Source organism: Podarcis muralis, chromosome 4 (genome assembly GCF_964188315.1).
Source record: "Podarcis muralis chromosome 4, rPodMur119.hap1.1, whole genome shotgun sequence".
Classification (NCBI taxonomy): domain Eukaryota; kingdom Metazoa; phylum Chordata; class Lepidosauria; order Squamata; family Lacertidae; genus Podarcis; species Podarcis muralis.
Window position 1 is genome coordinate 77773536 of NC_135658.1, and position 23546 is coordinate 77797081.

Sequence of the window (23546 nt, forward strand, 5' to 3'; positions counted from 1 at the left end):
CAGAGCCTTTGTCTATAATCTTTGAGAATTCTTTGAGAACAGGTGAGGTCCCTGCAGACTGGAGGTGGACAAATGTAATCCCCATCTTCAGAAAGGGCCAAAGAAGAAGATTCAAGGAACTACTGAGTGGTTTGTTGGGCATGTTTTATAGAATCATAAAACTGTAGAGTTGGAAATGACCACAAAGCCAATCTAGCCCAACCCCTTGCAATGCAGAAATCTTTTGCCCAATGTGGGGTGTGAACCTGTGACCCTGAGATTTAAGAGTCTCATGCTCTACTGAACTATCCCAGCAGTTTAGCCTGGAAAAGAGAAGACCACGAGGAGATTATGATAACCATCTCCAAGCTGTCACATGGAAAGCAGAGCAAGCTTGTTTTCTCATGCTGGGGAAGAGAAGGACCCGAAGTTCAAGTTACAAGAAAGGAGATTCTGAGGAATTCGTAGAAAAACTTTCTAACAGCAAGAGCTGTTCAACAGTGGAACGGACTCCTTTGAAAGCTGGTGGACTCTCCTTCCATTGTAGACTCTCATACATGGCAATGACAATCCATGCACCATTACACAGAATTATCTTCTATATCAATGTAGGATTTGTCAGCCAAAAACAGTGCAATGTTCAGCTACCTATGTCACAAGCTCTTATCGCACAGCTATGTATTTAGGAATTTTAAACAATGGTTTGAAATTAGCTCAATAGCAGAAGATCAAACTCTTGGGATTTTGGGGTTTGTGTTGAAGTTCTTTTATCAGAATTAAATAAATGTTTAAGTTCATTGTATGAATAGTAAATATAAATGGATATTAACGATTCTAAAAAAAAGGAAGAAATTTAATTTGTCCTTGGCAATTTTAATCACTCAAGAGCTTTTCAGCTTCCAGCATGTATCTTTGTGCAATGCAATTACACTATGTAATTAGCAAGATAATTAAAAAGTCATTTCCAGAAGATTGGAAGTACACAAGAATGTAATTTCATTTACCTTATTGTACCAACTGTTTAGTATGAAAGAAATAATATATTTTGAAAACTGATTGGGATTCAGCTCAGCTTCTAGTTTAGCAAAAACTCGATTTTGAGAACATTTTGAATGCTGCATATTCCAGAAACTAAGCACTAACAATTCCTGCAACTTTCATTCAAAACTATGGAGTAGCCATAAAACTTCAAGATACATATATTCAAATGATCACAGCAATATTTGCAAAACCATAAGTGTTCTGATTCCCATGTGGCAAACTGACCTGAGAAGTTCCACAACGTGGAATCCTTTCACGTTCTCTTCATTGGGGGAAAACTAATCTTTTTGCACACCCATTGACATGAATCATAGCTGCTTTTCCCATTGAAATTAAAAAAAACAACAACCTGTGGGCCTACATCTCTAAACGTTGGCAATATAATCTCAGAAATTACCAGTGGTTTCAAAATACCTACTGGTTCCCAGTCCAAGACTGGCATGTTTTATTTATAAGTTTAAAAAAGAAGTAAAAATAAGACCACACTAATTTGCCATTTTGCAGCAGATCTTTTGTGCAAAAATGATGTTCTAAACATGCTATCACAGACTTGTAGAGTCGACATGGACCCTGAGGGTAGTCTAGTTCAGTCCAGTCCCCTGAAATGCAGGAATCCCAACTAAATTATCCATGACAGATGGCCATCCAACCACTGCTTTAAAACTTCCAAGAAGATTGCACTACTTCTTGTAGTCTGTTCCACTGCTGAGCAAGTTCTTCCTGAGGTTTACCGTATTTTTCGCTCTATAAAACGCACCTGACCATAAGACGCGCCTAGTTTTTGGAGAAGGAAAACAAGAAAAAAAATATTCTGAATCTCAGAAGCCAGAACAGCAAGAGGGATTGCTGCACAGTGAAAGCAGCAATCCCTCTTGCTGTTCTGGCTTCTGGGATAGCTGCGCAGCCTGCATTCGCTCCATAAGACGCAATCACATTTCCCCTTACTTTTTACAAGGGAAAAAGTGAGTCTTATAGAGCAAAAAATATGGTAGTTGGAACCTTGTAACTAGGATCCATTGGTTCCAGTAGTTTACACCTGGGTTTTCTTTTCCCCCTTCTTCTGAAGATGGGGACAACATTTGCCTGCCTCCAGTCTTCAGGGGCCTCACCTGTTCTCCAAGAATTCTCAGAGATTATAGAAAGAGGCTCTGAGATTTCATTAGCGAGCGCCTTTAGTACCCTTGGGTGCAGCTTATCAGGCCCTGAAGATTTGAATTCATTTAAAGTGGCTAGGTGTTCCCTTACCACCTCTTTTTCTATGTTAGGCTGCAGCTCCCTCCTTGCATTGTTCTGTTATCGCCAGGTTGGGCACTGCTTTCCTTTCGGGTGAAGACAGAGTCAAAGTAGGTGTTGAGCAATTCTGCCTTCTCCCTGTCACCCAATAGCATTTCTCTGTCTTCTACATACTGCCCCCTTCTCTGAGCCAGGGGTACTTCATGCACACAGTGAAACATCCTTGGAGCACATTGCTCATTCCCTAATTCCTAGAAGAGAAAATAGCCCTGAAAGTTTTCAGATCTTGATATTTTCTAAGCTTGTTTGAGGAGAGCGTTTTTGTGGGTGTGCACACACACTAATAAAAGTTTGTTAGCATCGTCTGTATCTCGGTTCCCACCACTGATTCAAACACTATTCCATCTAAGTCCATTACGTGCACAAACGTTTATATTATGCCACCTGACTACAGCTCTGTTTTAAGCATGGCTTGTGATTCTCAAGCCTACATCTGCTTCTGGTGCTTAAATCTATTTTCATATCTATGTGGGGTTTTCTCTCTGTGTGCTTGTGTGTGTACACACAGCAGTCTTACATAGCTATTTCATAATAGTAGTGCTTGTTCCATCATGCCAGTTCTTGCACAAACAGGGAGCAGATATAGTGCTACCAAGAAGCTCTGTTGTATTTTTGTTATGTCATGTTACCTCTGGAACCCTTTAACAGGAATTCAATAAAATATTTTGTGGTTAGTTAACACATATTTTGCTTTCCTAAAGCCAAATTGCTTCCCAATCCTTCTTAGTCATAACACTTCTAACAGGTGTTGGGGCAAGCATTATGTTAATTTCTGAGCACTGAGATTGGGTCTGATAAGCTACTAGCAGGTTATAAATCAAGCAGAGATGTTAATATGTCAGGTGTGGTGGAAATGCCTGCCTGGCAGATGTTTGTGCAGATGTGAGAAGGATCCTGAGTGGCCTTTGGAGAAATGTCACTGCAGTACAGATACAGATTCTCCTATTTTCAAACTGAGTTCATCTTTACTTTAAAATGTGTGCTGCAGTGATAATTTACGGCAAAACTAGAAAACTGAAAGAGTTGAAAGCATTGAAACATTCATTAGTTAGAGGCCTACCAACGGATGGATTGACTAGCACACAATCTAGTGACATGAAAGCCAGTTCACACATGTATGTTCACCGCTTATTGATCGTAATATCAGGTGAATGTGAGTGTATTTGTGTGATAATGAATTGCACATATAAAGTAGCTTTCTTTACCAATTAGCTGTCACAGAGAGAACATCTCTCTCTCTCTCGTATCGGCTGCCAAAACCAATACTTTTAAAAGTTATGAGAGATCAAAAGGTGAACACGCAAACAGAATTTAGTCCTAAATTCCAAACAGTCAGAGGAAAAAGCAGCTGCCAAAGCTTATTTTGAGTTTGCACTTCCATTAGCAACCATTTAACATAAGGCTCAAACACAGATGGGATGGGAAGGATGGGAAAACATCGACCTATTTCAAACACATTTCACACAAACAAAAAACCACTTTGTTTTTGTAAACTGCCTTAAAAGCTTTTTGCTACACAATAATGCCAGAAATAAAAATACAATAAGATGTACACTTGAGCAAATCTGGACCTATGACCATGGGAGTAAAATGGAGAAGGGAACAGGGTATGGACCGTGTTGCTGCAAAATGAGTCGTCCTCAGCAATGCTTTAAAAAAGTGAGATGGGGAAGCGTAAGCGTTTTGGAGTGTTTCACACAGTAAGACTTTGCGAATGAGCTCCATGGCTTTATGAGAGCGCCTCTGTGCGGGGTGTAACTTGGGCATCTGGTGATACATCAGTCCTCCTCTGGCTCTACACACTTCACACACAAACAAGTAAAGAGTGCACAGTGGCATATCGTTCCTCATTCCTACTTGTCACCTCCTAGCCATCTGAAAAACTACTCCTCAAAACCTATCCCTGTTTTATAAGAAGAGATGTGGCCAGCTCCCACAATCCCAGTGTTTCCGACATTGGCAGCTATGACCTGCTTTCACTTTTCAAGTCCAGGTATTAGCATTTCTGGTCCTGACTAGAGATAAGCACGGTGTTCACTAAGCATCACATGCCTTGCAGTTCAAACTGAGTTTTGCTATCTAGACCACGGATGTGAATGAGCCTGAGCTATCCAGTGAATAAGGACATGGGCTGAACTTTTATTTTTATTTCATCCCCAAGAAATAATGATCCCCCCCGCCGCCTTTTAACAAAAAGGCAGTTTCAAGCTCATTTGAAAACAAGTCAGTTTTAACATCCTTCCCTCTCTCTCTCTCTCTCTCTCTCTCTCTCTCTCTCTCTCTCTCTCTGTGTGTGTGTGTATTGTTGAAAATAAAGGTCTGTCACATTATGACAAGTCCTCATTTATTTCATTCTTTTATGCCGAAATTTGCCACCGAGAATATTCGTTCATAAATGTAAGGTTTTAGTATTGCAAATAACCCAGCAGAATCTTCTCTAATTTACATCCCTTGGCATTCACAACATCAGTTATTCCAGTCCGTCAGCATTAGCTTGAATCAGCAATCTTCTGTGAGATTTGGTGATGTATAGTCACACTGAAAAATTCATCCCTGAAACATTTATGCTGACTGATAGCATCAGATGCTGATGTATGACTCTGCCCTCGACACTCATCTCTCAAATAAACAGTTATACAATTTCCACTTTCAAGCCCATTACATGGTTATCTGGTTATTGATGTGGTGTATGTTTCATATTCGGTGGTGACACAAGCATCAAATGTTTGCTTTCAGTTTTTACCTTTATTTTTCGTTAAGTCTCATTCCTGCGTCTATCTCCCTTTTATATACTCAACTCTCCATCCAGCTAGAGATCTGCATCAGGGGCAGATACAACTGTTGCACGCTTGCTTCTCCTATCCAATACAGCTGCCCCAGTTAAGATATTCCAAATATTGCCACTCAACTGTTTCGTATGGGGAATTGGGGGAACAGCTAGGTTTAGCTCCTCTGTGCTTAACAGCGTTATCTGATTGGAGCTACTTATGCACTGCTCTACCATGTAGATTTGGACCAGGGCCAGAGGGTTGTAAAAAGAATCTGCAGTTCAGAGCCAAGAGCTAGGAAAAGCAGGTGTGTAAAAGCCATTATGTGTTCTTATCATTGGTTTGCTTTTTGTTCCTCTGAATATGGCTTGTATATTCAAAGTGTCCTGTTGGGCTTTTGTTGCACCTATCACTGTGGTGTCCCTGATGTCGGATGAGGTCACAAGTCACAATTTCACCTTGCTGTGCCAACACATTCCATTCATACCCCCAATTAAACGCAACTGAACCCAAGCAAGTCCTTGCCATACATGCACGATTTGGGATAATGCACAGTTCCTTCTGATCAGTGTTTCACATTCTGAACACACGAGACATTTTCAAGGCATTGGTACAGTACAGGTCATAAAATGAAGACTGTTTTGTAACCTGCTGCTGGAATATTGGTTATAGTAGTAGACTTTGACTTGGTTAATGCCTTCTGTGTCTACTGCTTATATAAATTTTGGAGTATACTTTAGTAATAAATTGTTTTAGACAAAGCTTTGTTTCTCCCAAGTCCTGCAGATACACATTCCTGGAAAGTTCATAAGACATGTGCATTTAATAGTATATATGGTACTTATTTGTTAAACGGCATGCCCTTCTTCCATCCATCTCCAAATTAAATTTCATTACCACCACAGTCAAGCGGCACATGCTAAACTTCAGCATATACTCTACAGACACAGCTAATGAAGAAATCTACCGATAAGCACACCTACCAATGAAACCTGAAGAAGGAGGGTTGGGTTGTATCTTTTCCTTGGTGTTCTCCTGAATGATATCCCAGAGCTGCCATATAAATTTGGGGTGGAGAATGTAAAATGGCTGTTTAGGATTCCTCCTGCGATGCAGTGCATAGGGAGTAAACAAGTTGTAGTCTGGCTGCTTAAACCACTGGTGGGAGAAAACAAAAAACAAACAAAAAACCAGACATTTTCTAGGGAGTGCTAAACACATACCAACCTGCATCTAAAGCATCACATTTGTCAGCTCCCTGTGGATATAAAAACACACCTTCAAGGCATAGAAGAAAGTGGATATGGATTTCTGCAACTCTTACTAGCATGTGTTAGGGTGCCCTGATGTCGCAGACAGTTTAGATAGAGCAGCAGAACTGATACAGTTTTCAATGCCTGCTAATCAATCCCAACAAATATCTGGGCGTAGTCTACAATTGACTTTTAGATGACAAAGAACTGGGCTTTGCCACTAACGTAGGTGCAGCCAATCTGCATTCCTCCAGATGTTGCTGAACTCTGATTCCCATCAGCCCTTGTTAGCATATCCAGGAGCTGGGGATGATGGGAGTTGCAGTTCAAGAACACCCACAAGGCCCTAAGTTACCAGCCTCTTCTCTGGGAAGAATTCGAGCTCAGCAGACAAAACTCCAAATCTTATGTGAAGCTTTCCCATGGTAAACAAGCTGGGAGAACCATCAGGCAGCTCTCGGAATGAGAACGTTCTGCTATATGGTGAAACCTAGCCAATGTGTGTCCCTGCTATGCGATGGCAGGTAAAAGGGTGGGTTTACACCAGTTGTGGGCAGGACTGTACCATGCTTAGTCCATGCTCTGGGTACAGGTCTTTCTGCCAGATGTCACAAGAGCTATGCTGGGCACATTGGATTGTGCAAATTAATTGAAACAAAGCATGTTTTCTATCTTACTCGTAATCCTGTACTCAAAACAAACATGAAAAGTCAGTTGATCATTATGGTGTCGGAAGCCTGCAGCCAACAGAAGGAATGATGCGCTTGCCACAATATATTGAGGTTCTACGAAAGAGAGTTATTCCCGAGCTGGAAAAGAGGTATCCTGACGGTACTGGGATATTGCAGGAAGACCTAGCCCCCGTCACACATTGAAAATGGTGAAGAAATTCATGCCAGAGTGGCAAATATAGGTACTTGATTGGCCAGGGAATTCGCCGGATGTAAATCCCATTGAGAATTTATGGGCCATATGCAAACGTCGTCTCCGTGCTGTAGATTGTACGACTATGGAGAAGTCCATTCAGGCGCTGATTCAAGTGTGGTACAGGGATCCGAAGAGCCACAGTGACTGTTCAAAACTAGTAGACTCCATGTCAAACAGTATTCAAATGCTGCTTAAAAATAACAGAGGTCATATCCGTTACTAATGTGAGTTTTGTTCATGTAGGTGTGAGTTTTGTACAATCAACTACATTGTTTGTTTCAATTAATTTGCACAAGGGTGTAGTAGGCTTGCAGGCAGTGGGATGATACGTACAGGAATTGTGCTACAGGATTTTACTCCCAGCTAGGACAGGACCCCCCCTTTTGCTTTCCATAAATCTATGTGCAGGCCCCATTACCCCACCCACACAAGAAGAAAAAAAGCCCAAGTGCAACACAGTTACTCCAGATTTCTTTGCATGTTTACAACTCCCGCAAGTTGTTTGCATTATTTAAACTCCTGCAAACTTAAATTTTCATAAGGTATGCTGGTGGCAGCACTTGAGCTACAGAAATGAATTTTTGCAGAGAGAAGAGAAGGAAAATAATCACAGGTGGCCAGGCACTTAGATCAGGATGACTGAGTTAACAAGCACCAGGTGATGTGGGAACAGGGAGGTGGGAGGACCTGAAGGTGCTACAAGGAAGGAAGGTTGTGCAAGGTCATAGTAACAGGAAAAACTTGCAGACACTGGTCACGTAGCTCAAGTGGTAGATCATCTGTTTTGCATGCCAAAGGCCACCAACGTCTCCCGTTAGGCCAAGGAATGTCTCCTGCCTGAAACCCTGGACAGATGCTGCCGATCAGTGCAGGCAGTGCTGAGTTACATAGACCAATGATCTGACTCGGTATAATAATAATAATTTTTATTAATTATATCCTGCCCATCTGGCTGGGTTTCCCTAGCCACCCTGGGCAGCTATAAGGCAGTTTCCTGTGTTCTGTGCAATAAGACGGTTCCCTCTAGTGTCAAGAGATGAAATATTTATAATAAAGCTGGCAAAAAAATTAATTCCACAATAAATTTTAAACACACACACTCTCTCTGTGTGGGTGTGGGTGGGTGTGTTACTCTCTGCTCCCCTGTAAACGGCAGAAATTATAGCAATACGTTCTGCTGCTCCCATGTATAATATCAACTGGCATATTATATCCAAAAAGCTGTGGAGAAGAATAAAATGGGCAGCAGGAGAGTTAGATGGAAATGGTGAGAGAGGGATTGACAGGCAGGGAGCGTCTGTTGTGAAGAGACAGTTAAGGGAGCCGATTAAAAAGGAGCAGGAATTATCTGCTAGTCAAGATCGCAGGTGGGAAAAGAAGGCAGATAGGTTGAGCCTGTTTATTAGGTTATTTCCCATTCTTTATTGCTTGTTCCATAGTTAAGCTCCTAAAACGACAACACAAGCTGGTTCAAATACTTAATGTGCTCTGATTAGGGTGGATTTCATGGAAACGTATCTCTCATCTAGACATGGGGTAGGAATTTGGTTTGCTTCAGTTCGGAAGCAAAACCATTTTTATTGTGCTGGCCCAAGTCAGTGAGAGCAGCGCTAAACAGTAGCACAGCAGCCTCTTCTCTGTAGTACTTCCTAGTTTTAGGCTTCCTGCGATGGGAAATCTGTGACCTGGGAACACTCTCACAGTTTGAAAAAGGGCATTGTTGAACCTAGTTGCTTTTAAATGAGGAGGTTGCAGCGGGTGCTGAACTCATCCTGGCTGCTGACTTACCACAGTCAGATCTGCAGAATAGGGTGCAGGATCCCAAGCGACTAGGGTAACATCTTTATATAAGGGGTTGTCAGTGAACTGGTGCTTAGGATTGGTAAGAATCTGCAAAATACAAAACACACGTATTTTAAACATTTCCAAATGATTATGAAACATCCTCATAAGATCAAGTGATGGCATTACCTCTCAACATACTACCCCCCCCTAAAAAAAACCCTCAGCCTTTTTTTGGGGGGGGGGGTTGGGGGTATAACTTGGGGAAAGTTCTGATGACTGGACAGAGGAGCCTAGATGGCCACAATCAGCCCTGGGTCTAAAATTCTCCATCCCTGCAGTGTAGGGTTGCCATATTTTGAAGAGCTAAAAAAGAGGATGCGACGACGGCACTCATTTTAAATACCCCTACGATATGTAGGCTATCGAAGCTGAGATATATTGCTGAGGGGGGGCAGGAGAAGAGAAGAGGAAAGCAATTTCTGTCCAGGTGGTTTTTGTTAAATTTGCCCAAATGTCTCTGGCTATCCTTTCGTGATGACATAGAGCGGTAGGCATGGAACATGTGTTTTGCTGTCCACATCATGCATCCACCCCACGTAAAAGAATTATTGGATTGACGGACTGTGAGACACAGGTTGCTATCATCCTCAATTCAAAGATAAGGAAACGAAAAATCAAAATACTGTCCTTACAAATAAACCTTCATTTTGAAAAGTAAACATACAGTGTGTCCACCACAAGAGGGCACTGCATATCTATCTATCTATCTATCTATCTATCTATCTATCTATCTATCTATCATCTATATTATACACACACACAGAGTGCTACCTCAGTTTTCGAGCACCTCGAAAGCTGAACATTTTGGTTTTTGAACGCTGAAAAACCGGAAGTAATTGCCTCAAGTCGAACGGCGTCCGCTGCGGTTTCCCCCCCAATTTTCTCCATTGACTTTGCAGTAAGCCCTTTGCGCCTCGGTTGTCGAAATTTTCGGAAGTCGAACGATCTTCCGGAACAGATTACGTTCAACAACCGAGGTACCACTGTATATACATGTATATAGATGGACAGGTTGTGTGTGTGTGTGCTTCCTTCAGTATAGTCATGCAACTTTGTCAAACACCGCATCTATATCATTTCCACCTCCCACACCTTGCTTATTTGTTCTTGTCGTTTTGCACTATCAACCACCTCAGTTGAACATGCTGTCACCATAACTCTGCAACATTACCGCAGTTCTTTTGTAGATTGAAGACTATTTCAGCTTATATTAATGTTGCATTTTTAGTTAGCTGTGACCTGCCCTGGGAAGAGTGAGTAAGAAGCCTAATAAATAAATATTGTTTCATATAAAACTACAAAAAAAGAATGAGGAGAGGCTTAGACCAAGAGTTTGCAAACGTTTTTCTCAACAGGCCACTTGACATTTCCGAGGGTCTTGGCGGACCAATTAATGATTTGTCTCCCTGTTGTAGCAACTACAATAACAGGGCATCATAGAGTTGGATCACGAGGGTCATTGAGTCCAACTACCCTTCAAGGAAAAAATCTTTTGCCCAACGTGGTGGTCGAACCCACGACCACCCTGAGATGAAGAGTCTCATGCACTGCCAGCGGAACTAGCAAGATACTGTATGATATCTCACTGTACTTTTATTGCTTCTTTTATTTCTTATCTAGTGTGGTTTATTGTATTGCTATTTGAACCCCATATAATCCACACTGTGGGACTCGGGTGGCGCTGTGGGTTAAACCACAGAGCCTAGGACTTGCTGATCAGAAGGTCGGCAGTTCGAATCCCCGCGACGGGGTGAGCTCCCGTTGCTCGGTCCTTGCTCCTGCCAACCTAGCAGTTCGAAAGCACGTCAAAGTGCAAGTAGATAAACAGGTACCGCGCTGGCGGGAAGGTAAACGGTGTTTCCGTGCGCTGCTCTGGCTCGCTAGAAGCAGCTTAGTCATGCTGGCCACATGACCCGGAAGCTGTACGCCGGCTCCCTCGGCCAGTAAAGCGAGATGAGTGCCGCAACCCCAGAGTCGGTCACAACTGGACCTAATGGTCAGGGGTCCCTTTACCTTTACCTATAATTCACACTGCAACACAATAAAATGAAATATAATAAAAGAAACAATGAAAATAAAAATAAAAATCAATGAGAATATTTAATACGATGGATACTCCATCTAAAACCACAAATCCAAACACACCAGCAACCACCTGAATAAAAAGCTTGTGGGCCACTGGTACCCCATGGACCACAGTTTGGGAGGCAGGGGAGAGGGACAAAAGACAAGGAGCTACAGCACCTAATCCGTCACCTCTTTCCTCCCCTTGGTATGTAATCTTTAGGAAGCACTGCTGGACACGTTAACAGTTCCCAGCAATGATGAAAGCTGGGGCCTGTTATTTAAAATCAAAGCATAATTCCCCGGGATTTCTGGTTCAGTTCTAGGAGTTGCGACATACGGAAAACAATACAAGTATGCAGATGTTCAAGTGCCTTACTTGGGAATTAATGATGCGCATGGTTGTTTTATTTCCGACATCTTTTTCATATCCATTTGTTGGAGCAGAGTTGAATCGCAAGACGGCATCATGGGAGTCTATAAAGTCAGAGGAAAGGACATTCAGGTGAGTAACCGACAAGAGTCATCGTGTAGTACAATCATTTGCATGTTTACTTGGAAGTAAGCATCGACCCCTTCCTGCTGGGCTCCAAGAACCACTGTAGTCAGCACACATGAAGGGAGCAAGTGAGGGAATAAAATGAGTAGCATCAGTGACAAGAAACCCAGGCTCTTCGCAAGCAAGCTGTGAGCAACTTCTGCTGAGAACTGATTTCCTGTGTGGTATCTTGGCACTTGGACAAGGAATGAATGTGTGAAGAACGCAGTAGGTGAATGAGTCAAAATATGCTTGGTTGTTGTTTTTGAGAGAGAGAGGTTTGCTGTTATTTACACTGGGATGAAATCACCTCTCCCCTAAGCCACTTTCCATAAAATATTCTCATGAAAACTGAGGGGTAGGGGCAAGTTTCTGCCACTTTTGTGGTGGTGATTTTTTAAAAGAATGGATTTGAAAATTTAAGTGCAGTGCTGGCCACAACAAGCAGGTTGGCACAGCACAAGAAGCCTACAGCAAGGATTTCTCTAATTTTTTCTGGAGAATCCTGAGCCTGTACAGAAGGCAGAGGATTTCCATCTTTGGACTCAGTTCCAAACTGATGCAGAGGTCTGGTTCCCTCTCTGATAATTACAAGGAAAAATGTTTGGCGGATGAAAAATGAAGCTCTTTTACGCCCCCAATTGCTCTTACAGGGTTCATTTATGCCTGCAGTAGTTGTAGGAGCAGTCCAGTTTTTACTGGGGTTCTGTTTTACCCTAGATTTGCTGTTTTCCAAATGTTCATTCCAATCTTGCTGGACGCCCAGGGGTTGTTTCATCTCCCCACACTTTTTGTGTGTTTTGCGTGACCCTGTTGGAAAGATCCCTAGACACACCACTCTGGATTGGGAGCTATGGGGAAACGCTGTGGTGTTCTGGAATCAAATTAGATGGGAAGGGGTCTAGAAATCAGTATGTTTGAAATCGCTTTATTACTAATTGCTTAATTAGTACTTGCTTTCTCAATCACTCCACATTCTTGAATTGCCTGGTACTTTCTTCTATTTTGAATTGCTGTGTTTTGCAAATTGCTTTGAGCACATCAATTGCTTCCCATTCATTATATATCAATAAAGTGTTTAATATCTTTCATTCACAGTCTGAGTCTGTGGTCCTTCTCACTGGCTATGCTTCTCCCTTGGCCACCTACTGAGTTGCAGAAGTGCAAGCTGGAACCTTAGATGAAGAGCAGCTTCTTGCTGCATTCATTGGTGCTGATTTCTTAAGAGATTTTTTTTTTTTACAAGTGCAATCTCTGGGTGGAATTCTATGTAAGTCCCACTGAAACAAAATGGACCTAGTGCAGACTAGACATGCAAAGTCTTGCACTCTAAATAATAGTATCTGAAGATTAGCGGTGAATGCAAACAAACGGAATATTGCTCTGCTACAACAATGAGGGGGGGACTCTTGACTGCAGGCCATTTTAGACAAGCTCACCTGCCCTACACCTGATGTCAGGTGGGCCAGGTAAAAGAGGTTTGGCCAGACACCGACCATCAGTTTACGGTTGGGTCTTCAAAAGCCCTGTGCATAGTGATTCACAAGACCCAACCATCAGCTGATTGCTGTCATTTTGCAAGCTGTGCCTTTGTCTGCTGTTTGATTTCAAACCTCGTGAGCAAAAACATGTCACCTAATGTTACTGCAACATCATGTGACTGGTGGGTGCTGCAGTCCCACTCAACTGTCACACTTGGCCCTAGGATGTGGGAGATAACAATGTATTCTGTTGGTCAGGTCCAGTTCCTCGCCCCTCCTTTACTGTGACACATAGCAGTGCCATGCTTGCAAGGACAATAAATGGTAATATCTACTTCCAATTTGGTCTCCAGCAGCGTTCGATATTCGCCAGGTGCATTTTGCACCTGGCTACCGGCCACTTAGAAGGGACGCGGGTGGCCCTGTGGGTAAAACCTCAGTGCCTAGGACTTGCCGATCGCATGGACTTGCTGATCAGAAGGTCGGCGGTTCGAATCCCCGCAATGGGGTGAGCTCCCGTTGCTCGGTCCCAGCTCCTGCCCACCTAGCAGTTCGAAAGCACCCTAAGTGCAAGTAGATAAATAGGTACCCCTTTATAGCGGGAAGGTAAACGGCGTTCCGTGTGCTGCGCTGGTGCCGGCTTGCCAGAGCAGCGATGTCACGCTGGTGACCTGGAAGTGTCTCCGGACAGCGCTAGCCCCCGGCCTCTTAAGTGAGATAGGCGCACAACCCTAGAGTCGGACACGCCTGGCCCGTATGGGCAGGGGTTCCTTTACCTTTACCTTACCGGCCACTTGTGCAGGTGGCGCTGTGCGTTAAACCACAGAGCCTAGGACTTGCCGATCAGAAGGTCGGCGGTTCGAATCCCCACAATGGGGTGAGCTCCCGTTGCTCGGTCCCAGCTCCTGCCAACCTAGCAGTTCAAAAGCACACCAAACTGCAAGTAGATAAATAGGTACTGCTCCGGCAGGAAGGTAACCGGTGTTTCTGTGCGCTGCTCTGGTTCGCCAGAAGCGGCTTAGTCATGCTGGCCACATGACCCGGAAGCTGTACGCCAGCTCCCTTGGCCAATAAAGTGAGATGAGCGCTGCAACCCCAGAGTCGGTCACAACTGGACCTAATGATCAGGGGTCCCTTTACCTTTACCGGCCACTTGCAACCAAGTGAAGATGCCTAGGTGCCACGATGGCACCTGACGTCTCCACCATCTGGAAGTGCATGCTTGGGGATCCGTGGATCTTGCCTGTTTTCACACACTAGCAACACATCCTGTAGAATTCTATCTGATCAGAATGAATTTCAGGAACCAAAAAGTCATATTGAAAAATACGACTTTTCAGCCGTCTGGTCCTAAAAGGGCAACTAGGCATTCTGTTTAGGCGACTGTAACCCTGGTTTAAGGAGCCATTTGGTACATAGCTTATATATCTGAATTTCTAATGCTGGTCACCAGTCTACTTTTCTTCCTTTAGCACATTTGCAATTTGATAACTTCTACTTTAGAAGCAATGTTGTTAGAAAATTCTAAGCTCTGAATAACCACAACAAATCCAAAGTTTCTTGCAGACCAAGTGCTAGCAGATGTTACACCTACAGTTTAAAAAACTCACAACCCTGTATAAAATGGCATTACTCTTAACTTTAGTATTACATTCCGTTTCAGATTTATGATACGGACATTTGAGAAACAGTCCTGGAAAACCACCTCAGGTTACAAGAACACCATGTCCTAGAATTGTATCATAAAAAAACCACGATGCTATTCTGCTTAAAACAGCTCACTATAAAAGCATCTGGACTCTCAGAAAACGTATTCAAGCCTGCTGCATATATCCCTTTTTGTAAAAACCACACTTTCAACGCTCAGAAGTAAAACCTAAATATCACATTTCTAGCACAAAAACAGAAGGGGGCGCCCAAAGTCTACTGGTACATCTGGAGATCCAAGACTTGTCATGTCTTGGTTTGCTCTGCCCTGCTAGTTAACCAGGCTGTCTTCCTTTGAAGACCTCAAGGACCCATCATCAGTTGACCTCTGCCCACTTTCAGCCCATATATATTTTTTAAAAAATACTGCTTCAGGTTATAATCCTTGGCTCCCGGACCTATGATCACGCTTCCTGAGAGTGTCGCACTGCAGAACAGTCACTATCAACCAGAGAAGGAAGTATTAAAGCAGGACTTAATTCTTACCAAGTGGCATTGTCTGAGTTTTATCTTCTTTCCACTGATAAGAGTCTGGCCACTACTACAGGCGTAGTTTGCATTCTGTTTTTCATCCTCCAAGTGCAGGGTGGGGAAATCTGTTTTTCATATATATATATATATATATTTTTAATGACATTCAGGTTTCCAGGTAGTGTGAAAATACAGAGGTACCTCCGGTTGCGGACAGGATCCGTTCCGGAGCTCCGGTCAGATCCCGAGGTTTTTGCAACCAGAGGTGCCTGTTCTGCGCATGCGCATGGCATAGTAGAGTGCTTCTGCGCATGCGGTGAAACCCGGAAAAATACTTCTGGGTTTGCCGCGTGCGTATCCCAAAGGATACATAACCAGAGGTACCACTGCACTCCCAATAATTCCAGATCATCCTGGTGTTTCCCACTGCCAGCAGTCTAGATGCCTTAGATACTATGGGAGTTTATACCTACAACCCTTCCTGCACAATGCACAACAACTTCATAGTTAACTGACAGGCTTCAGTCAAAGGTGAGGCACTTTTGCAGCCTGAGGGCCCCATTTCCTTCTGGAAAATCTTCCAAGGGCCAGATAACGGGTGGGTGGAGCCAAAGGTGAAAGTGGGTGGAGCAACAAATGCAAATGCTAACTTTGTACAGTAAGGTAAAGGTAAAGGGACCCCTGACCATTAGGTCCAGTCGTGGCCAACTCTGGGGTTGCAGAGCTCATCTTGCTTTATTGGCCGAGGGAGCCGGCGTACAGCTTCCGGGTCATGTGGCCAGCATGACTAGGCCACTTCTGGCGAACCAGAGCAGCGCACAGAAACGCCGTTTAGCTTCCCGCCAGAGCGGTACCTATTTATCTACTTGCACTTTGACGTACTTTCGAACTGCTAGGTTGGCAGGAGCAGGGACCGAGCAACGGGAGCTCACCCCGTCGCGGGGATTCGAACCGCCAACCTTCCGATCGGCAAGTCCTGTCTTCTGTGGTTTAACCCACACATACTCTGTACAGTAGGCTAGCTCAAATCCCCCTCTGCGTTCTCCACTTAGACCAGCAGGAGGCTTTATCAGAGTTCAATGCCAGGGAAAGAACACCCTCAGGTGTGAAGCAGAGTGTCTTATTTCAGACTGAGTGAATCAGACGATTCAATAAATAAGAACATAAGAAGAATTAAAGGAAGCTTGTGTGCAGGTGGGATGAGAAGAGCTGGTCTCCCCCCACCCCACCCCTTTCTGCTGCTCTCTATCCCCAATGGCTAGGGAAGGGGAAAGAGGTGGCAGTGACAGCAGCTCACTCCCCAAAGTAGGAAGTCCTCAGGGATCATCACCAGGGTCAGGAAAGGAAGGGAAAGAGTGGCAAGTCTATGAAAGAAACAGAAGAGTGGCAAGAGGGAGCTGGGGTGGAAGAAACAGGTGCTGTGTGACTTGTGATTCCCTCAGAGGAATTACAGCCAAACACTATAACCCGAGACTGCTGAGGTGAATGTGCAAGAAAAATGTGCTTTGAGCTATTGAAATAGACCACATAAATACTACATCATATTATTATTATTATTATTATTATTATTATTATTATTATTATTACTACTACTACTGCGATAATCAACAACAACCTGGAGGCACATAAACGAAGCAATAAGAGAGGATACTGAGTGACGCATTAAGTCTCTGGAATTTTTAAAACGCATCTTGATGTTGGGGGGTAAATGACAGATTCCCTCTTCCCACCGTTTATCCTGGGCTCTTTCTTGTGTCTTACTTCTCCTATTTCACAGAATCCCACGGATCAGCGACATTCTGCCCCAGCCCCGTTCTCTTAACACAGATGCGTATATTAACAATGGACTTCCCTTCTCTTCATGTAGGAGCCTGGATCTGTTGCTAGGGGGATTCTGGAGGGAACATGAACAGTGTGCCTCCAGGTTGTTGTTGATGATCGCAGTAGTAGTAGTAGTAATAATAATAATAATAATAATAATTTGACAATAACCACGGATATTTCTTTCGTCGAAAGAACGAAAGCCGAGGCTCTTCTAGAACAGAACAAGAAAGCAGAACAAAAGTCAGGCTGCCATGAGGTGAACATGACAGCACGCATTCTCATAATGCCTTATAAATTCTTGGCAGAGTCATGACGGCTTCACATTTACACCCGTTTCGCTTATGGCAAATGCGGCAGGGCAGTCGTTGTGGAGCATCTCACTGCAATAGGCTCTCCCTCCCTCTAGAATCCCCCTAGCAACAGATCCAGCCTCCTACATGAAGAGAAGGGAAGTCCATTGTTAATATACGCATCTGTGTTAAGAGAACGGGGCTGGGGCAGAATGTCGCTGATCCGTGGGATTCTGTGAAATAGGAGAAGTAAGACACAAGAACGAGCCCAGGATAAACACTTTGTATCACGCTCTTTTATTCTGGGTTAAATCAATCAATCAAGGCTAGGCATCACCCTGGGGCGCCATACCTCTCAATCATTAGCATGGCTACGTATGACTCACTGTTTCACATGCAAGCTTGCAATGAAAAGGTGGGAAGAGGGAATCTGTCATTTACTCTGGTTGTGCATGCAAATAAGCGTTTAAAATGTAACAAGGTTGCCTCCAGATTGTCAATATTTTGCAGGAGGGATTCAGCTGGAAAATTAAATTTGTGCAATTAAAGTGCTCCGGCACTCCAAAAAACAACAACACATTTTTTAAAACAAACAAACAAACAAACAAACAACAACAACAGTAAACTGGCTTTTTGCTGTTGGGAACACGATGGGGAGAATTATTAAAAAGAGTGGAATAAATGACCAATTGATGGGAATACTCATAACCTCTTTGCATGCAAATCAGAATAAATTATCAAGAAAGAGCAGGCGTTGCTTAACCTTTGAAAAAGCTTTGTGCAAGCAAATGATGAATACTCGACAAGAAGGTCACCTAGAGGAACATTATTTTCTTAGTAAGCAAAACTAGGTCAACTAGGGAGAGGGAGAGGGAGAGGTGACCTGGAAGTACTGTGGGTGGGCAACTGGAGAGTTCCACAACTACAATGTATGGGCACACTGAGTGACCACTAAAACTGGGTATATGGGAGACAAAAATGTTACTTCTTATGGCGTCAAAAGGTCACTGATTCGGAGGCATCTCGGCCTTTTCGCAAGGTAAAGGTCAACATGCCTTCCAAAAACCCTTAAAACAAACAAACAAAACAGCTTCTTCGATACTGAACTCGCAGTTTGGTAGAAACACAAACTAGAAAAAGGAAATATTTTGCTTCGTTATCTGTGAGGAAAAGGCAGGGGAGAGAACCTGTGGAGCTCTCACACCTGGTAGGTTTTCAAACTAGTGGGATTATCTTTTGAAACTGGAAGCTACCCTGACTGGAAGCTACCAGGACAGCTTTGGCACATGTTCTGAGCAGGAAGCCTATTAAAGTAGTTGGATAATGAGAGTAGTTCTACTTCATCCTAAGAGATTTAAAGGGAAACCTATCTGGATATGAAAATATGAATGGCTCTAGTCTAGAGGATTAACCCAGAGTTCATTTTAAAGAATCTGTGGGAAGAACATTGTTTTGGTGTTCAGGAACTGAAGTGACAAAACATTTCTTCCCTTTTCCTCCTTAGCCTTTACCAGGGATTAGGGAGGATTCTAGCTCACTCCACAATTTGGAGCAAACCTCCACAGTCTACATCTAACAGATCACACTCAGGATGGAACACAGGCGTGTTGATTAGGGGTGCATTCAGATATAGCGTTTATTACATGAGTTTTCCTGACTATAACGCTAGCTCTCCTGTCCCATTTTCTAACCTTCATTTCACACAGCAGGGTCTGTTGCATAGGGACATGAATGGCGCAGTGGTCTAAACCACTGAGCCTCTTAAGCTTGCCGATCGCAAGGTTGGCGGTTCGAATCCGCGCTACAGGGTAAGCTCCCGTTGCTTTGTCCCTGCCAACCTAGCAGTTCAAAAGAATTCGACTGGACTTAACCAGCCAGGGGTCCTTTACCTTTACCTTCTTTATGGAACTGCGGCTTTTTGACCAATATACTGCAGCGTCACACTCGATTTAAATCACACCAATGAGCTTGGCTTCATCTTTATTTGATGACCCCTGGGATTTAGTATGATGGGTGTGTGAGAGAGAAAACTTATCTCTAGCCACACTCTCAGCATAACTTTTTATAGCTCTATCAGTCCACCCGTATTTACCACTTCTAAACTAAAAAGTCTCAAATACTGTAAAGGTTTCCCATGGGGCAAGATTCTACCAATGAGATGGAAAGGGACATTTTCTAGATAAAAAGTAAACTAAAAATCTGTGGAAATTTTTCCATTCCTTAAAGTAACGATGAATAGATGCTAACTGCAAATAAATCATTAGGCAAGTTTGGCAGTTTTGATTTTGTCTATTGAATACAAGTAAAATAAATGTGCTAAATTAGATTATTCTGTAGGGCATCAGAACATTTCCTTATGCAAATTACTGTAATTTACATACGCATAATTTCTAAAAACCAACATCACTAGTTGCTCAAACCCTTGATCAATTGGGTTGCCCTTCTCTGTACTTTTCCTAGCTCTACAATATGCTTTTGAGGTGTGGCAACCAGAACTGTATAAAGCTTTCCAAGTGCAGCCATGCCACAGATTTATCTAACAGCATTATGATGGGGCAGATTAATTTTTAATGCCTTTCCCAATCTCTAACATGAGAATTTACTCTTTTCACAGATGCCACACACATTAACACAGACATTTTCAGTGAGTTATCCGTTGCAACCCAAAAGTCTCGTTCCTGGCCAGTCAACACCAGTTCAGATCCCACGTGCGTAAATGTAAAAAATACCACCAGCTAAAAGCAACTAAAATTCCTGCCTTCAAGCACTAGGTGGCCCTAATCCTATCTAGGTATAGTATGATCAGCACGGCAGATTTATAATTTATTGCCTTATTTTACACTTGCTCACAATGAACCCTGTTTGTCGTTTTATTTTAATGCCTGCTCCCTCCTAATACTCTGCAAACTAGGCCACCGCACTGCTCCACCCTAACTCCATATCATTTAGGAACACATCCTTGGGAAAGTCCCATTTCTTATACCCTTCCAGTATGTGAATTGCCCATTTATTCCTACTCTCTGCTTCCTCTTCTAGTTACCAATCCATAAGAGAACCTGTCTTCTTATCCCATGGCTGCTAAGCTCACTCAGGAGCCTTTGGTGAAGGATTTTATTAACATCTTCTTGAAACGCCAAGCACACAATCTAGTTAATTTATAGAATACCCTGTCATAAGATGCACTGATGATCACTAGCTCAGGTGACTTGAAAAGGTTGGTGGTCAAATTAATGGGGGATTAAGTCCATCATAGGGACACGGGTGGCGCTGTGGGTTAAACCACAGAGCCTAGGGCTTGCCGATCAGAAGGTCGGCGGTTCGAATCCCCGCAATGGGGTGAGCTCCCATTGCTCGGTCCCTGCTCCTGCCAACCTAGCAGTTCAAAAGCATGTCAAAGTGAAAGTAGATAAATAGGTACCACTCTGGCGGGAAGGTAAACAGCGTTTCCGTGGGCTGCTCTGGTTCACCAGAAGCAGCTTAGTCATGCTGGCCACATGACCCAGAAGCTGTATGCCGGCTCCCCAGAGTCAGCCACGACTGGACCTAATGGTCAGGGGTCCCTTTACCTTTAAGTCCATCATTGGCTACAAATCATGCTGGCTATATGTGGCTCCCAGCTTCAAAGGCAGTATGCTTCTGAATACCATTTTCTGGGGAATGAGTGTAAGAGGGCTATTGGGCTCCTGGCCTGCTTGTGAGCTTCCTAAGAGACATCTATTGGCCAACAAGGGGAACAAGCTGATAGGCCTTGATCTGACCTATCAGGGCTCTCTTTCTTTCTATGTTATTATGGGCAGTCCTGGTCCACATGTACCTGGTTTTGCACATTTTGTCGAGATCCTTCCACTCACCTATTTCATCCCCTAGAGAAGAGTTCAGGATGGAGCCAGCGGACATGACGACAGCACAGCTACCAAACCCACGTGGGTACAGCTTGCTCAGAGAAACTTTGGGGACCCTCCTTTCCCATCCGAGGATAGAAAAGGGAGCTTCTTTGCCATCGATGGTCCTGACGTCCACACGTTCCTTGAGCTCACAGAGGAGTTGATCTGAAGTCAACTTGAGGTTTCGCTTCCCTTTGAAGTGCACCCTATGCTTATTAGTATCCAGGTAACCTTTCCTTGCTTTCTGCAGGCGAGGGAGAAGCATCTTAGAGGAGACGTTCCCTTTCCAAAGCCTGTAGAGGAAAGATTTCGACATTGTGGAATATACTCCATCCCATTCATTAGACTCTTCAAACATCTGGCCTCTCCTGTGTCTTGCATGTCTTTTCTTTTTCTTCCTTTGAGGGAGCCAATTATCCTGCAAGGCATTGCTCTTCTGATCCGCCCCCTCTGCTGAGACTAATCTCCCTATTCTCTGAATACTGCTCTGTGACCGACGCTGACCAGCAGCAAATAAATAATCACCAGACCTTTGATAGAAAGCACTTTTTGATTTTCTTCCTAATTGTGGAGGGAAAAATTCCTCTTCACTTTCAAAGCCATCGTCTAGGTCAGCCCATTTTTTAATGCTCCCAGTCCCCGATTTAAGTGAACCCGAGACGTCTTTGCCGAGAAGCAGATCGTTCTCATCAGCTGTATCAGAGAAGGACGGGTCGTGCATGGCTCCCATGATAGCTCGCTGCTTGCCTTGAATGGGCAAAAGCCTTTTAGTCTCAGTGTAGGAGAAGGAGCTTGGAACTGCTTCAGCCGTGTTGCTATCTGTGAAATAGATGAAGATAACCAGGAACAGGAGACCCCACGCGAATATTCCAAACAGCATGAGTTGTTTCCATTGCTTCAAGTTAGGTTTCATGGCAACTCTGTGCCTATTCTGCCGTATGCTAAAGGCCCAGTGAAGGAGCATCAAACCTGGAATAAGAAGATTCAGTATTAGCAAAGAACGTCTCTCAAGGTAGGACAGAAACAAACAACTCTAAGGTCAATGATAATGTGGCGAAAACTATGCAACGTAGGAACACTTATCGGTAGGTAAATTGTTTTCCTCAACAACAGATATCACACCTAGGATATTTGTGGCATAATGTCAATTTTTCAGGGCAACACAGCATAATGTCCCTCTTTAAGCACATTTTGCATGCTGCTCTGCAAACCATAGCAAGATCAACTCCTGCTGAACTAAAATTTATATTGACAAGTGACAATCAGCTTCAAACTTTCAAACAAGGGTACACACACACACACACACACACACACACACTTACGCATACATTTATGGAACTGAAGGGCCCATGCAAATCTTTACTATTCCACATGAGACATGTGTCCACAGTGCTCTGCAAGTTTAAGACATTTTATTACAGTGGGTTTTTGACTCATTTGTCGACGTTATACAAATGGCAGAATTCAAGGGCTAAAACAGGTCTGTAGAAAATCTAATTTAGTCTCATCAAGACAGAATACTGTATATCTCAGAACAGTTAACATATCTAGCACAGTCCCCATGCAGGTTCTTTTCTGAATTTCAGATTGAAGGCAAGAGCAGGTTAATAGGCACAGCTATGAATAAAAAAATTCCCTGGTTCAAATTTTAGTCCAGAATTTCAGTCACCAAGGTAGCTTTATGCAAGCCATTGTCTCAATTTGCAATTTAGGGATTAAACCGTCCTACGTCTCAGGGATGTTGAAAGTGTTATGCCAAAGAAGCACATAACTTAAAGAGAAGAATATAAATGTTAACTATTATTAGGAGTTGGGTTTTTTATGACAATTCTGGTATCCTAAATAAGTGGCAGTGTGGCAGTCATGCTTCCTTAAGACTCCCAAGAATTGACTGCGTGATTCTCAGCCTGCATTAAAACAAAGGATATTCTCTAGTGAAAATACTGTGCTGCTGAAGGAGCTTTCATCCTCCTTTGATCCTATTCAAGTGGCTGACTGCAGCCCCTGTGTCACAACTCCCATTGTTTTGCAACAGAAGGCACTTTTAATGTCTCTAAACTAGGCCTCCTATTTATTACAGGAGGGGAGCTGAGTGGAAGAAGAGTCTTTATCCTTTTCAAGCTTTCCTCTCTTTCAGGACTTTGTATTGTCAAGGTTCTCCATTGCTAAGAAAAACCATAT

General features: G+C 43.3%; 1 protein-coding gene across 7 annotated transcripts in view; it reads right to left on the reverse strand.

Annotated features, from left to right (window-relative positions):
* The window catches only part of ST6GAL2 (ST6 beta-galactoside alpha-2,6-sialyltransferase 2), a 74004-nt gene that overhangs the window by 10068 nt on the left and 40390 nt on the right, over window positions 1–23546 (reverse strand). For 5 of the 7 annotated variants that reach the window (XM_077927623.1, XM_077927622.1, XM_077927624.1 and 2 more), the window contains 4 exons: window positions 21333–22334; window positions 11550–11647; window positions 9050–9151; window positions 6065–6239 (listed from right to left, as the gene is read on the reverse strand). In XM_077927623.1, the coding sequence (XP_077783749.1) occupies window positions 6065–6239; window positions 9050–9151; window positions 11550–11647; window positions 21333–22329 (1372 nt within the window). In that variant the 5' untranslated portion in view covers window positions 22330–22334. Of the gene's footprint in view, window positions 1–6064; window positions 6240–6308; window positions 6340–9049; window positions 9152–11549; window positions 11648–21332; window positions 22335–23546 lie in introns of all 7 variants that reach the window. The other 2 variants (XM_028727978.2, XM_077927626.1) reach the window with 2 other exon arrangements.